The 15,718-nt window shown below is 38.9% G+C and overlaps 1 protein-coding gene and 1 pseudogene across 1 annotated transcript; one reads left to right on the top strand and one right to left on the bottom strand.

The window, feature by feature from the left end:
* Positions 1-451: 451 nt before the first annotated feature.
* On the bottom strand, positions 452-8,913 carry LOC136263157 (TBC1 domain family member 19 pseudogene; annotated as a pseudogene).
* A 67-nt stretch (positions 8,914-8,980) lies between these two features.
* LOC136263053 (NFX1-type zinc finger-containing protein 1-like) lies at positions 8,981-15,229 on the top strand. The gene is made up of 2 exons (XM_066057505.1): positions 8,981-9,104; positions 9,479-15,229. Exon 2 carries the CDS (start codon positions 9,491-9,493, stop codon positions 15,023-15,025), a length of 5,535 nt encoding a protein of 1,844 aa, XP_065913577.1. The 5' UTR covers positions 8,981-9,104; positions 9,479-9,490; the 3' UTR covers positions 15,026-15,229.
* Positions 15,230-15,718: the final 489 nt, after the last annotated feature.

Genomic DNA, 15,718 nt, shown 5'->3' on the forward strand with positions numbered 1-15,718 from the left:
TATTACTCATGCAGTATCAAGTCAGTCATCATGTACATTAGTTATCTAATACTATCAGTGTTATCAAACACCAATGTATTGTTACCTTACTATTGAATATATATTTTCAGCTTTGATATGTCTGACTGTAGACAATGTATAGCATGCTGTGAGGAGTAATATGGCTTCAGTTAGGTAGTGTGTACACAACAACATTGCTGCTGTGGTATGAACTTAATATGCTGTGGTTAATAAAATGTAAGTAATGAAAAGGTTAATGTGAATAAATTGGATACTTATCAACACATATTAACACGTTGGTTACCCTTGCGGAGGCTAAGTCAGATCAATGGCAAAGTGAACCTATAAGAAGTAAATTGCTTGAAAGTGGATGTTGACATTGCAACATGCATTTAAAAATAGATCATGGACATGAAGAAAGACTGGTGTTTAGTGGAGTGTTCTATTAGGATTTTGGAATAACATAGACGATCTCTATCATAGTTCATGATTATGTGCACATATCTCACTGCATGTGAAGTCAATCAAAAATGTGCTATATACGAAAACTGTATACAATGACTAAAATGAGGGGTTAAATTATTACATGTATGTTGGAGTAATAATTAAGTCAGTCCAAAAATAACATGTGTTGCATGAGGGGAAGAACTTTTAATGTGTGGAGATTTCCTAGTACACCTTCAGCCTCAGCCAGTGAACTGATATGTAACAAACTGGTAGCTCTGAAGTGGAACACTGCAGCTGCAAGAATAGGAACAATTTCTAGTGAGTCAAAACCTACAATACGATCCCAGAGTAGCAGTACTTGATCAGGATCAAGGCAACCGGAGAAGGCATACAAGATCCACTTATAGGCCAATTTTAATGGTTCTGCTTTGATGCTTTTCAAATGGAGTACTAGCGTGGGATTCTTTTGTTGTAGTACATCTTCAAACAAACAGCACAAGCTTAAGAGACTGTTGGGGTGTGAAGAAATAGTGTGCAAGTGAAATAAGTACCTCTTGTACATAGCACTGAACACAACATAGAGTGGTATGGGGTTGGCTTGGGTGAAACACAGTGGAGCTATATAGTAGCTGAAGCCATGGATAGGGATCACTCCACTGGGGGGGTATACTACTTCTCTATCTGAGATACCCACTTTTCTTTTGGTACGTGCCATGGGAAGGTCTACTGGTGCATAAGATCCTATCTCCTGTATTTCAGTGTCACGTAAAAATGTGAACAAGATCTGATAAAGGAGGTCTTCAAACACAAAGTAATTGTCATCATTTGCCACTGTGTTCTTCAGATCTTGTAGCAGAATTGAATCAAACAGGAACTTGTATTTGATAACCATTTGTTTCAATTTTTCAAAATGCAGCACATGTTTGCCTCCACTAAAATCAATACAGAAAGCCATACGCCACAGTTCAAACCTGTTGCCTGTAGGACATCCATATCTGCACAGAAATCTTGCTGCAGCATACAGTCCTTTCTTTATCACTTTACTGGTTTGAAGGAGAACTTCATCTTCTGCTGTTTCACTGCTATAAGCTGCACTGTCTAGCTGGACTAGCTTGGGATCCAGCTGTTCAAATTGTATTTTTAAATCTTGTAGGGATTTCACTGTAATATTTAGTGGTAACATTTTCCACCTCTCCAAATCAACCATTGCTTTCTCAGTTAAGTTTGGATTTCTAATTGTACACAGGATTTCAAAAATATCTTTAGCAGTGAACAGTGGTCGGAACTCTTTCACATCACCCCCGGTTAGCATCTGACTAAGTGAGCCCCATTGACTTAAAACATACTCTTGCTCTGGTCCAGTTCTTTGTTTAGAAAGTGGTACCCCAAACTGGGCAGACATCCTATTGATAGCTTGTCTTAACCTAGTACTCCACTTGGTCTGCACTTCTTCAATAAAATCAACCGGCTCTTTGATGAAGCAACCATAGTCTCCAAAGGCTTCGTTATTTCTAAGCAAAAAATCTGAGCTGTTCTGTATGCCAATCAGCTTCAACTTCATGTACTCCTTGTAAAGAGCATTCTTAACATGGACCTCCAGTTCGGTTGATTTAAATGTCTCCAATGCAACCTTCTTGATGTCTTTGTTTTTGACGCTTGTTGCTAGAACGGCAGCTTTCAGATTTCTCTTAATGTGACATGCCAACCCAATATCCTCAACATGATGAAGGTAATGATCATCCATGTATCTACAGTAACAATGTATGAAAAATAACATCATGTGCCTATACTGAAAACCCTATATGGACAACAAGTACCATACTAAAGTACGGATTAAGTGTCCACTAGTATATCTGCAGGTGCCCATTTTCATCTGAAACTATCAATTATTGAAAAAGAGAAGTGGCTATTACACTACGTTTTCAGGTTTTTCAGCCCATTACACAGCGTTACAAACAAAGACCATTACAAGAAATAGCTATGCAATCAATCCATTTATTATGGTAAATATAGAATATTTCAATTAGAAACAAGGGGAAGCCATCACATGTTACCACGAATCGGCACCTTGCACTGTCAGCAAAAAGAAATGGGGCACAAAGAAGGACAAAGGTAAGCGTATGATGTCTACATTCTACATACTGTAGGCACCTGTTTGGCTGAAACAATATCTAACAGTGAAAAAAATCATAACCGTAGACTAAGCCATTATCAAGTTACTCTTGCCTGAAGGTATCAGGCAAACGGGCGGGCAGGTAGGGCAGTTAGTCAGTCAGTAGAATTAAATAAAAATTCATCTGAATTCCATAGCAAATTATCGAAACATTTTTGGTTGCTCTGAAGACAGTTTTGAATACTACCAAGGTGCATTGTGAGGCTGGTTTCTGGTCAATATATTCTATATTTTTTTGTGAGAAAGTGCATGATCCCTAATATATAGTACCATTGCACTGTATGATAGTACATCCCCCCTCCCCATCCCCCAGCACTGATGGCATCACAACATGGGCATGACATGGAATGGTGATTACATTGCTTATAATTATACTCTTTACACACCTGGGAAAGGAATTTGTAGATTTTAACACGCTCCATTGACACCTTTAAAACGTAGACATCTATAAATTACCCATTATAGGAAGTTATGAAGACAGGTGGGTAGTTAGCCAAAACTTGCCACATTATTCAAGTGGCAAGACTTGAACATGCTCTGTCAAAAAAGAAATGGACTAATGATTATGTTGGTTCGATTGCTTGTCCCAAGTTATACTTCTGGACCAAATTAGGTGTTCATATAGTGACTTACAGCTAGCCAAAGTTTCAGTTACATGGAATTCTCAGTGAGTTTTGTCTCTGTTATTTGCCTACACAACTGCTTTTTGGAGAACAAGACTACTGTAGCGAATGACAAGAGATTCACAACAGAACGATGGTTCTTCAGACTTTTCACCACGCAGTCAACACCAATTAATAAACAGGGCAGATGGTCTAGCACTAAGCACAGCAAGTATGCAGATTAATATATTTTATCCCAGGGTGTGTATAGGATCTATGCATTGATTACCCTTCAGGACAGATGTTAACTTTTTTCAAACACATATTGTAGTGAATGTATTGTGCGTAATTAATGAAGCCCAAAGGGTACATAAAAAAACAACAAATGTACACATGTACAGGGATTTGCAGAGTTCTTGCAATCCAGAAATTTTAGTGTATGCGTATATTCGTTACAATAGCTAGTCTAAAACAATGGCATAGCCAAACTTAAGCAAGCCAGGGCATTGCTCTAGCATCAGACTACTTTGCCTTACCATCAATCGATCAGAGAAATTAAAGACGTGGGCCGGATTAAAGTTATAGCTACTCCATTATTGGATAGTACACTTAGCCACACAATACTAACCGTGTTATTTTTGCCAATGTTTTTCGTTCCGACTAGACAATATGTACAGAGATGGGTTATCCAAGGAATTTTCCCTCGAGTAACTCAATTGTGTACAAATAGTAGGAGGCAATAAATAGAAGCAAGATCATGTGACTAAAAAACCCCGTGCAGCATTGTGTCAAGGAGTGAAGGATAAGGATTGGTATTAACTCTTCTGGGATGGACAGTTAATATTCGTATTAACTTGTGTAACTATCGGTGTGGTCAAAACTTGAATAAGGATAAGAGAATAGAGGTGAGGTAGCCTTGAGGTATTATTAACACCTGTCTAGCCATGTAGATACTACTTAGTGATAGTTCAAATGGTATGGAGTACTTGTTCAGTCAGCAATTGTTTTCTTTTTTGTTTCTAGGCTGACAACTCTAGTGGCAGGGCATAGTCATCATGTGACACAGCACTAAAAGCACCTTGTGCTTTAATTCAGGTTTCTTCCTAGTCTGCTATTAAGACATGTATGAAAATCATGTATGGAATAAGAAGGTCAATAGCAAGCTAGCTTTCACTTAGAGTACATAAGTCACCTTGCATACAATAGTGTAGGTAAAGTATACATAGTGATGCATACACATTTTAAAATGTTGTATTGATGTCCATATGTATATGTGTTGCATGGTTGAATGGCTTGCCTGCCCAGTGCCTTGGCATGGCAAATAGTCTGGCTACAACCACTGGTCTAAAACACACCATTTTTTTTTAAGTTTGACGTCCTGGAGAACCACCATTATCCAGAACAAGTGTGCAACTTGTGTTATTAGGCCACTCCAACAAAATTCATTGTTTCCCATTTCCTGCCTGCTCCTATTTTTAGAACCACATGATTTTATTCATCATTTGACCACGTGACCTCGAAAGTCCATTATTGGCCACGCGTAGCTGCAAAGCCAAACATGCAACTCATGAATGCTTGTGTAGTGTGTTTAGAAACCTTGAAACTGCTGCTAAAGTGGACAATATTCAGTCTGGACAAACTGGAGTACTCTTTTGTCCAGTTTTTTTTACAGCCTGCATAGTCCCAAGGCTTCCCAGCACTAGTCAAGCATCAGGTCAGTATACACAGTAAAGAGAGTGGAAGTTGGCATTTCCAAAGATAGACTGGACAATTCTGATATATTTTTAAAGGACAGAAACCTTTGGCAAGTTTGTAAAATTCTTTGTGAAGCCTCAACAGACCAATCTATCCAATGATTTTGAAGTTTCTTGTGTTTCAAAGGCACCAAATGCTTTTCAAGTTCACAAAGGAAAAGAATTTTGCTTGAACCAATCAATGAAAAAACCACAAAAGACAAGCTGTACAATGATTTGGTTGAGTTGATGAAGACGAAAGGCCTGAAGCTGGGTTATAAGTCAAGATGAGATGGATTTTGGTACGAGGCTAGTGAAATGCATTCGGGGAATTCTGTGGTATATTGATGGGGCTCATCAGATATTGAGCCAACATTCTAGAGGAGTGTCTGAAGCCATGTATCCAAAGTCTCTATTTGAATACTACCAAATAACTCAACTGTTGCCTTCTAATCCTTTAAAGGAGTATCGAGCTGTTTCTACACTTGTGGAGTCTGGTCTGTAACTTGTTAGTGTACTCACCTGGAAATAAAGTAGGAAACTTACATTTTCTTTGGAAAGTCCCTGTCAATGCTGACTCGCATGATGTATTTGAAAGCAGTCAATCTGCAATTGAAAAGGTGAAAAGTTACATTCCACAGTATCACACTCGTGCTATGAGGAAATAAATGTACAAGAAATTTGGCCGTATTTCACCACAGATAAAACCTTTAGCTCTTCGATGGTTTTATAAAGAAGTATCTAATGATCACCCTGCAGCAGCCACTACAGACCAAGCTGAAGTGGACAAGAGAGCTCAACTAGCTATAGACATGGAAGATCCTGATATTGTGATAGATCTTTGTGAGCACAACATGGGAAGAGCAGCACAGTTTGACACATTTTGGGATGAATGTGACAAATATTTGAATGAGGAAATTGGGGCAGCAGTTGATGAGTGACGACATGGTACAGTGACTCACCTTGGAAGAGCAATCTCTGCAAAAGACCTGGTTGATCAAGTGAAGTCCTGCTGTCCTGAAAACACACCCATACCAAGTGTCGAATGGACCCGCCTGCAATTCTGGCCAAAAACTCCAGCAGCCAAAAGTACTATGCAGTACACTGGAAAGTTGAAAATGAAGTTTATGGTGCAGCAACGGCAGTGGAGAAGGACTCATGTGGATAGCCATTATACAGCAGCTATAATCAGGTATATGCACTAGCATCTATACAGTATATGTGGCTGAATTTGACAACACCAGGCTACTGATGATCTAGTTTTATTACGAGTTTGAAGTATATTTCAAATTAACTATATTGCTTGATAATTTAAAGTAGGAGTATGCCAAATGTTGACCTGTCATTTCATTTTTCTATGAATAAAATTACTGAAATTTCTAGGTCAATACCATGCATGCTATGAGGTCAAGTTACAGCTGATTAAAGTCAACAAATCACATGTGTGTGGAAGCCTGGTTTTATCAAATTCAGTCACATAATTATTACTAGTATGCTAGTATGTATGCTACAGACTGTCCAGTGGCTGCTACGGAGAGAGGCCTGTTCGTGCTGAAGAGTATTTTACTGTGGCAGATCATGATTTTACAAAATTTGGATTGGTGCCTTCATGCATCTTAGTGATAGGTCTACCAGAAGAAATCTCTGATTCATGGTACCGTGGTCAAGTCTTTGTTTCCTTGAAAGAGACTGTTTTTGAGCCTTCATCTCCTTTCAGACACGCATGTGAGCTACATCAGGTCCTGACATCATTGTTATTAGACAAGAGGGTACATTTTGTGTGCTCAGACGGTGGGCCTGACCACCGGCTAACCTATGTAGCTGTGCAACTCCTTAATCTGTCTGTTTCTGAAATTAGACCTTGACTACTTGTGTGCTGGCAGAGCAGCCCCATACCACTCGTGGAGAAAATTCATTGAGAGAGTAATGTCTATCCTCAACCTAGGACTTCAATGTGTTGGACTGGCCAAATTGGAGATGTCAGATGAATATGAAAGGGAAGCAGCTAAGTGCAATAATATGTCACAATTAAGAAAATTGCAGAGAAGAAGCCTAACTTTGTTCAGGCTGTGTCTGATAGCATCTCACCAGTCAAGTCCCTCCTCTCAAGTGTATTTATGTGGCTATATTTGAAGGAAAAGTGAGTCAGCTGCAATGCAGCTGCTACACCTGAAGAGTTGAATGATTTTTGGACTGTGGTTATTACTTTGGATACCACACTTGAAAAGAATGGCAAGTATGGGAAAGCCAACATTCAGAACCACCAAAGGATAAACAGCTTTATCCAGCATTGCTGCCAATCTAGTCACTATACATACGACAACAGATGTGCACCTGGCAAACCAGTTAGACTATCAAAGGAAGTCTTCGACAAAATCAAACATATCCCTCTACCTAAACCAGGTGAAGATGGACACTACTTCCATTTTCTGATGTACTTGGGCAACCAATTACTGAACAATACAGGTCATCTTTACAAAAGAAAGCCCCGAGGAAGAAGAATCTCCCTGTCTTTTTACGCAAGTGTTCAGCATGTGACAAATGCACAATTAATGGTACAATGTGATGAGTGTCAAATGTGGCGCTTGATTTTTTCCAAACATAAGCTGGATATTCGCAAGTGAAGGTTTCTCCAAAGGTTTGGATGATTACACATACACCTGTGGAAGCACTTTGACTGAGCTAGACCTGGGTAAGGACTTCAAAGATGTTGAAATCAAAGACCATGCTTGTGGTGATGTTATTGAAAAGCTATAGTTTTCTGCTGGATTGGAACCAATCTGTGTCTACTGTGGAGTTGACCAGCCTTTCACATCTGAAGACCATTATCCCCAGTGTGAAATTTGCTCTAGCCATGAACCAGTGAAGAAGTAGTGCTATATAGGTATTAGGTATACCACAGATTCCTTGGACACTTATCATTATTTTAATTTACTGTAGTTTGAATCATTTGTACTCACTTATTCACTTTTAACTTCTTACTCATTCATTTACTTTAATATTTCACTCATTAATTTAGATAATGAATAATGGATAATGAACCGCCTGCCCGCATGCATTTTTGAGATCAATGAAATGGGAAAAATGAATTTTGTTGGAGTGGCCTTAGTTGAAGTGCTAGAAAAGTAAGCAGTACAGTGAATTGCGGAGTTCTTGCAATGTTTAAATTTAAGCGCATACGTACAATCATCAGAATGGCTACTTTAAATAGTCTGCAACTTCTAAGTTTTGTTTCTTCTGATGTCCTGAAGAATGGCCACTATCTAAAATAGATGTCTGATTACTTGGAGTGCTCGAAAAGTAAGCAAATTTTAATAATTGATTGTTTTCTTGATCCAAGTGTGCATGCGCTTAAATTTTAATATTGCAAGAATTTCGCAATTCGCTGTACTTGACAATACTGCTGATTGCACGAATCTTTAAAAATTGCGTGACGCATGCGTGTATGCACACACAAGAATTAAAAATGTTTTGTTTCACAGAACAATTTGCTTATGTTGGGAATCTTAGTCCTCGGCATCAGCAACCTGTTCCGTGAAACAAAAAATCTTGTGTGCACACACACGCATGCGTCACGCAATTTTTAAAGATTCGTGCAATCAGCAGTAGACTGCTTCCTTGATTAAAGTGCGCATGCGCTTAAAATTCAAATGTTGCAAGAACTCCGCAAATCCCTGTAGCATGAAATGCTGGCTCAGGCCCGACCACAAATTTGATCACAATGCAAGGTTGATTATATACTATGATATTTGCTTATAGGGCACTTACGCGCCTTCTGTGATTACAAATTCCATTACAAGTCTACACAATACATACCGTTTATTTTTCTATGTGCTGAAAGGAGTTACCACAGATCAATTGCTATCATCATAGAGCAGAAGTTTGCACTAAAATCGATGTCACCACCTCGAATTTATTAGAATATGACTTTAAATTCGCGCGAGATGCTCACGTGATATAAACAATTACGCTATGGGAAATTACCGAGAAATCCCCTCTTTTAAAGACACAGGATGACTCAACTATTTTGATTGTATATTTTTGTCAGCCGCGTTTGTCCCCAGTCATTGCAGAGTAAAAGTATATTCTAGCTGCGCACACTTGCGCGTCGCCTAGCTACGCACTGCCTGCATCTTGAGCTCAAATCAGGTACGTACGTGGTCTTGCAAGGGACCCTTACACATACGTAGTTGTATTTACATAGCTGGACTATATAAATTACAGTTTGCTGTAAGTTAGTGCCCTGGGGTGGGAGCGGGCGGGAAAGGAAGGAGGCAGCAAGGGAGCCGGGCAGTTAGCTACAGTAACTGCACGAGTATACAGGTCTAGCTATATATATATATATAAAAAAAAAAAAAAAGCAAACCGCACGAGTATACAGGTCTGAGTCAACATAATGCATCTTTGATTTGAACCCGGGCTGTAACATTTGAAAGCTCCCATAGTACTGATGCTATAAAAGCTAGTAACCATTGGTTGCTGTGGTCAAGGTCTGACTAAGCTCAGTTGTGTTTTGTATACAGGTGCTATCAGCTATGGAACGTGGCAACAGGCATCAAAGTACCAGGAGAGGAAGATCTCAAACTCATCCTCAAGGGAGAAGTCAAAGCAGATTAGACAATCAGAAATTGTACAGAGATAGAAGCCCTATACAAAGTACACACAACAGAAACGACACAAGAAGATGCTCTGATGAAAGAAGGAAAACTCAGTACAGGGACAAACCAAGACCCAGAGACAGTTCTAATGGTATTCATAGAATGGACACTAGCACTGTTATTACATACTGGGATAATGACCATCTTAAACAATTAGCCAAGAAGACAGAACCAGATATTGTGGACATCATATTCAACGATCAAAAGGTATTCTTTAATATGTTTGGTAGCGATGGCATACTAAAAGATACTCATAAGCTAAAGTTGCTCATTCAGATTCTGTATAATCTGACTGCAGTGCCTGTTGGGTCTGAGCATTTCATTTCTCTGCTCAGTCAAATCACATCAGAAAAGTATGATGCTTTTTATATGCATCTTGCAAAATTTATCAAGAAAATGCCAAGTGAGCAGTCGATTACTAAACGCGATGAAAATTTTAACGTGCTGAAGTACATCTTACAAACCTTCCACAGATTTTTGGTTACCATACCTCGGCAGTGTGTAATACTTCCACTCAACGATCTTCTTGAGGCTACTAAGCTGTTGCAGCAGCAACAAAGTTCGAGGTACGATGAATATGTGACAAGTGCTAGTAAGCTAGTAGAGTTGTACAGAGAATCTGAAGCAATGGATGTTGATGGTGAATTGTTTAATTATCGTACCACACCTATTTTGCCTGATGTAAATGAAATTAGTAGACGAGCAAGGCCTAAATTGCAGGCAAACTTGATTGAAGGGTCCTACCGAGATTGGGATCATTACTTGCATGTCCAGTTCTCCCTTTTAAGAGAAGATTTTATATCTCCATTACGGCAAGGTATTTGTGACTACAGAAGAGGCTATGAGGAACGAAGTAGGCAGAGCATCAGAGTATACAAATATGTTCGTATCTTGGAACCCGTTTGTTTGTATACTGGTTTAGGCTTTTGCATTCAGTTTGATGTTTCCTATGGCCACTTAAGACGTGTTGAGTGGGAGCATTCTCGCAGGCTTAGTTTTGGTTCTCTTCTTTGTCTATCTTGTGATAAATTTGCATCAGTATTTTTTGCTACTGTGGTCAGTAGAGATCCTAAATTGTTGAAAGATGGTTTTTTGAAAGTGCAATTTGAAAGCACCAATGTTTTGGAAATTTTAGAGATCAATCCTCAGATAGAGTTCACTATGGTGGAATCTACTGCCTACTTTGAAGCTTGTCGACACATATTAAAACGCTTACAAATGATTGTGGATGATCCACCTTCGTTTAGAGCATACATCATAGATTGCAAGCCACAAGAATCTATTCAACCCCCATCATATCTGAAAGACACCACAAATGGAAATATTTGTTTTGACCTTAGTGCACTGAACTCCTCAGCATCTGATGACAACTTGAGCTCAGTCAATGTGCTTGACACTCACGCTTGGCCACATTGTGATGATGTTAGTCTAGACAAGTCACAACTTGCTGCAGTACAGATGGCACTAACACAAGAGCTATCAGTCATTCAAGGTCCTCCTGGCACAGGGAAGACACACATTGGCTTAAAAATTGTGGATATTTTGCTTAAAAACAAAGAGATATGGGACCCTTTACAGCATTCACCTATTTTGGTTGTGTGTTACACTAATCATGCTCTTGACCAGTTCTTGGAAGGCATACTAAAGTTTGCTAAAGAAGAAGGAAACTCAGTAAAGATGGCGAGAATTGGAGGTAGATGTCGCAGTGAAGACATTCAGCCCTACACCTTGCAAGCACTGCTTCGGCAACACAAACAGGATAAACGGTATACTTTAAGATATGAGCAACAGCAATTAAATGCAAAAAGGAAGGCAATGGACCTAGAGGGTATGGCTATTACTCAAGAATTGTCAACTGTATATCCTCAAAAGGATGAAGAGCTAAAGATTTTAGAACTTGAAGACTTGGCACCACTAATTCATGGGAAACATGTCAGTCAGCTGAGGAAAAATTTCCAGATCAATGAAGAGAACAAAGAAATAGAAAATTGGTTATTTTCAGCTCCTAAGAAAAAGAATTTCACCATTAAAGAAAATGCTAGGGGTAATTCTAAGCATCGTCAAGTCCAAATGGAAGTTGAACCATCAATTGCTGAAGTAGATGCTGAAGCTGCTATGTTAGAGAATGACCGTATCATTGCTGGAGAACAAATTGAACTTGAACCAATGCTGCATGATAGAAGAAGGTCCGCAGGCAACACTAGCCATTCTGGTAGTCCTGGTTACAGGCATAGCAACTATGACAAGATAAAAGCACAACAAATTAAAGAGGGTTTGAAAGGGAAACCAATGAGTGAAAGAGCAGTTCATAACATTGATGATGTTACTCATCTAGATTATGATCGAAGGTGGTCTCTTTATCAGTACTGGGTCAGCCAGTATTTGCACAAGTGCAAACAGAAGGTAGCTGGTCATGCTGAGACCTATTCACTTGCTTGTCAGGAACACCAGAAAGCTCAAGCTGAACTAGACTACGCAGTACTACGTGATGCCCATGTAGTTGGTGCCACCACTACTGGCGCAGCCAAGTACCACAACATTATACAAAACATGAGACCAAAGATAATCATCATTGAAGAGGCAGCAGAAGTCTTGGAATCACACATAGTAACTGCATTGACTTCTAGTACACAACAAGTAATTATGATTGGAGACCATCAGCGACTTCGTCCTAAACCAAATGGCTATCATTTAGCCACTGATTGTAATCTTGAAGTATCATTGTTTGAACGCTTGGTAAAGAATAAATTACCACTGGCTACACTAGAAGTTCAGCACCGGATGAGACCTGCTATAGCTGAATTAGTATGTCCACATATTTATCCAACACTAATTAATGCACCTGAAGTATGCAATTATGAAAGTATTAGGGGAGTAAAACACAATGTTTTCTTTGTTAATCATGCCAATACTGAAGATGATTTAAATGGAGAGATATTATTGAGCCATTCAAACCAATTTGAAGCTGAATTTTGTGTGAATTTGTGCCACTACTTTATAAAGTTAGGATATCATGGTAGACAAATCACCATCTTGACCATGTACAGTGGCCAGTTACTGAAGATAAAGAAAATGATGCCAAAAGAAATATTTGATGGTGTTAGAGTTTGTTCTGTTGATAATTTTCAAGGTGAAGAAAATGATATCATAATTCTCTCCCTTGTTCGCAGTAATGCTGAGAAGAGAATTGGATTCTTAAAAGAAACTAACAGACTATGTGTAGCTCTGTCTAGAGCCAAGATGGGATTGTTCGTAATTGGTAACTTTTTACTTATGAAGGAAGAAGGTGGCAAAGAATGGGTAGATATTATAGAAGATATGGGGAAAAAAGGATTACTTGGAGAAGCATTGCCACTTTATTGTTCTATCCATGACAAAACTACGGAAGTTAGTTCAGGAGGTGACTTTCATAAAGTTCCAGAAGGAGGGTGCACTGAGACATGTGGCGTCAGGTTATCCTGTGGTCATTCTTGCCCTCGTGCGTGTCATCCTGCCAGTATGGATCATTCAAAGTACAAATGCAAAAAGAAGTGTAATAAAGTGCTTGGCTGTTCTCATAAGTGTAAAAATGAATGCTGGGAGTGTACACCTGTATGTGGGCCATGTATAACAATTACAAAAGACTTTCCTTGTGGTCATAGTAACAGAGTGAAGTGTTCAACACCCCTTGATTTATATCAATGTCAAAAATCCTGCATAAAGGTGCTTTCATGTGGACATGTTTGTAGTAAATGGTGTCATGAGCCATGCAAATGTGAACAGCGTGTATCTAAAACACTGCCATGTGGACATGTTGCAAATAAAATACCATGTTTAAAACTACCATCTGATATCCAATGTAAGGAGAAATGTAAAGAAATACTGTCTTGTGGTCATCATTGCTCAGGTAATTGTCACTCTTGCCATCTGGGACGTCTTCATACACCATGCAAGTCTCCTTGTGGCCGTACCTTACCCTGTGGTCACAACTGTGAATTTCCTTGTACCAGTGAATGTCCGCCATGCTCCAAACCATGTGGAAATTACTGTAGTCACAGTAGGTGTACAAGAAAATGTAATGAACCATGTGTTCCCTGTGCAGAAGAATGTCAGTGGAAGTGCAAACATTACAAATGTACCAAACCATGTGGTGAAATTTGTAACCGTCCACGCTGTAATCACCCTTGTACAAAACTTTTGAGTTGTCACCACCCTTGTATTGGTCTTTGTGGAGAAAAATGCCCACGTTGGTGTAGAAAGTGTGACAAAAAACTTGTTACAAAGATCTTCTTTGGAACTGAAGATAATCCCCAGGCTTGTTTTATTGAACTAGAGGATTGTGGCCACATTTTAGAAGTGTCTGGTCTTGACCAATGGATGGACCAACAGGATAATGATACTGATAGTAAGGCAGTTGAGATCCAGTTCAAATGTTGTCCCAAATGTAAAACCAGTGTTCGTAGGAGTCTGAGGTATGGTAATATCATCAAGCAGACTCTACAGGATGTGGAGGAGGTGAAGAAAAAAATGAGTGGTGATGGTGTTGACTGTAAGGGTATGATCAAAAGTATCAGAGATTCGTTTTGTCTCATGAGACTTCGTCGTACGGGTAATGTTTGGAACCATAGCCATGTTATCAAAACTTTTGATGCCATTGAAAGTAGAGTGCAATATACAGATTATTCAAGAGGAGCTAATCCTATTTTTGTACGAGTTAAACTGCCTCTGCATGATATTAATCCACTTCTTTTTCAAGCAGAAAATTTACCAAGAGTTTTCAGTTTGCTAAATAATATACACAACTTCAAAAAGTTGTTTAAATTTGACAGCACAAAACTTCACATTAGGGATGTTGAGACTCAGTTGATCAAGTTATGTAATTTCTTGGTAATGAAGGATTTGACCCACCAAAATAAAATTGACATTGGGTTTGAATTCAATCGTTTGTCCACCTTGCTTCAGCTTTGCCAACTGTGTGATGATTTAACTTGTGCAAGTACAGTTTCAAAAGATGATCTGAAGTTTCTCAATGATTCAGCAGTTCATCTCAGTTCTGCTGGTGTTAAGTCAACAGAAAAGATTACAGCTGATTGTGCATCTGAAATCTGTTCCAAGCTAGGAGATATCAAGAAGAAGTATGGAATCAGTAGTATCACAAAGCAAGAAAAGATGGGGATTGTGAAAGCAATTGGCCTTAGCAAAGGCCACTGGTTTAAATGTCCTAACAGTCATTACTACTGTATTGGAGAATGTGGAGGAGCTATGCAGATGGCAAAGTGTCCAGAGTGTAATGCCAATATTGGAGGAACACAGCATCAATTAACAACTGGAAATCAACACGCTCCTGAGATGGATAACTCGCTTCACCCAGCTTGGTCTGATGCTGCCAATTTGCAAAACTATGATCCAGCTGACATCATGGATATAAACTGACTACGTATAAATAGTACAAAGTATAGTGAGAACACTTAATACGGTTGCATTGTATATTGAGTTGCGGATTCTGTACTCTTATATTTTACGGGGTTTGTGTACAGAAAATGCAGAATTTTGGGTTTTGTTTATATGTGTTATTTGTATAAATACCTGATTCCTTGCTTTGTTTCAAAATAATCATTATTGCAATGTTTGTGTGGATCTATAATAATTATACTATCTGTACTGGCAGCAGACATCACTCACATCAGAGTAATTATCAATGCCAGATTGATATATGTGAGTCACTGGGCCTGGAAGGGCATGTGGATGCATAAGTTTTGTCTACTTTTTCAAACTTTCGATTCATGACTCATAACTTTCTAAGCCATCATGCTATTGCCATGCAATTTTCTACTCTTATTACACATTTAATTGGATATATATAATACAAGTTACAGAATGCAAATGTTCTATTCCTGGTCCAGTATTGAGATATGACCTGTTGTATGGTGGGGTGAACCACACGCTCTATTTTCACAGGCCCGGTCAATATATAACGCTTACTATAATTTGATTCATCAGTGACAGGTTCGAAGGGTAATTCTATGGAACCCCCACTAGGCCTGCATCAAATATGCCAGCATAATAGGCTGGAGTGCTATACCATCATAATGCTAGCATATTAGGTGGATATTTCAAACTATGGAG

The sequence above is a fragment of the Dysidea avara genome, chromosome 8 (assembly GCF_963678975.1).
Source record: "Dysidea avara chromosome 8, odDysAvar1.4, whole genome shotgun sequence".
In the NCBI taxonomy this organism is placed as follows: domain Eukaryota; kingdom Metazoa; phylum Porifera; class Demospongiae; order Dictyoceratida; family Dysideidae; genus Dysidea; species Dysidea avara.

Excerpts from the sequence above, each read along its gene's own strand:
- LOC136263053 (XM_066057505.1), top strand. The coding sequence starts at position 9,491 with ATGGAACGTGGCAACAGGCATCAAAGTACCAGGAGAGGAAGATCTCAA.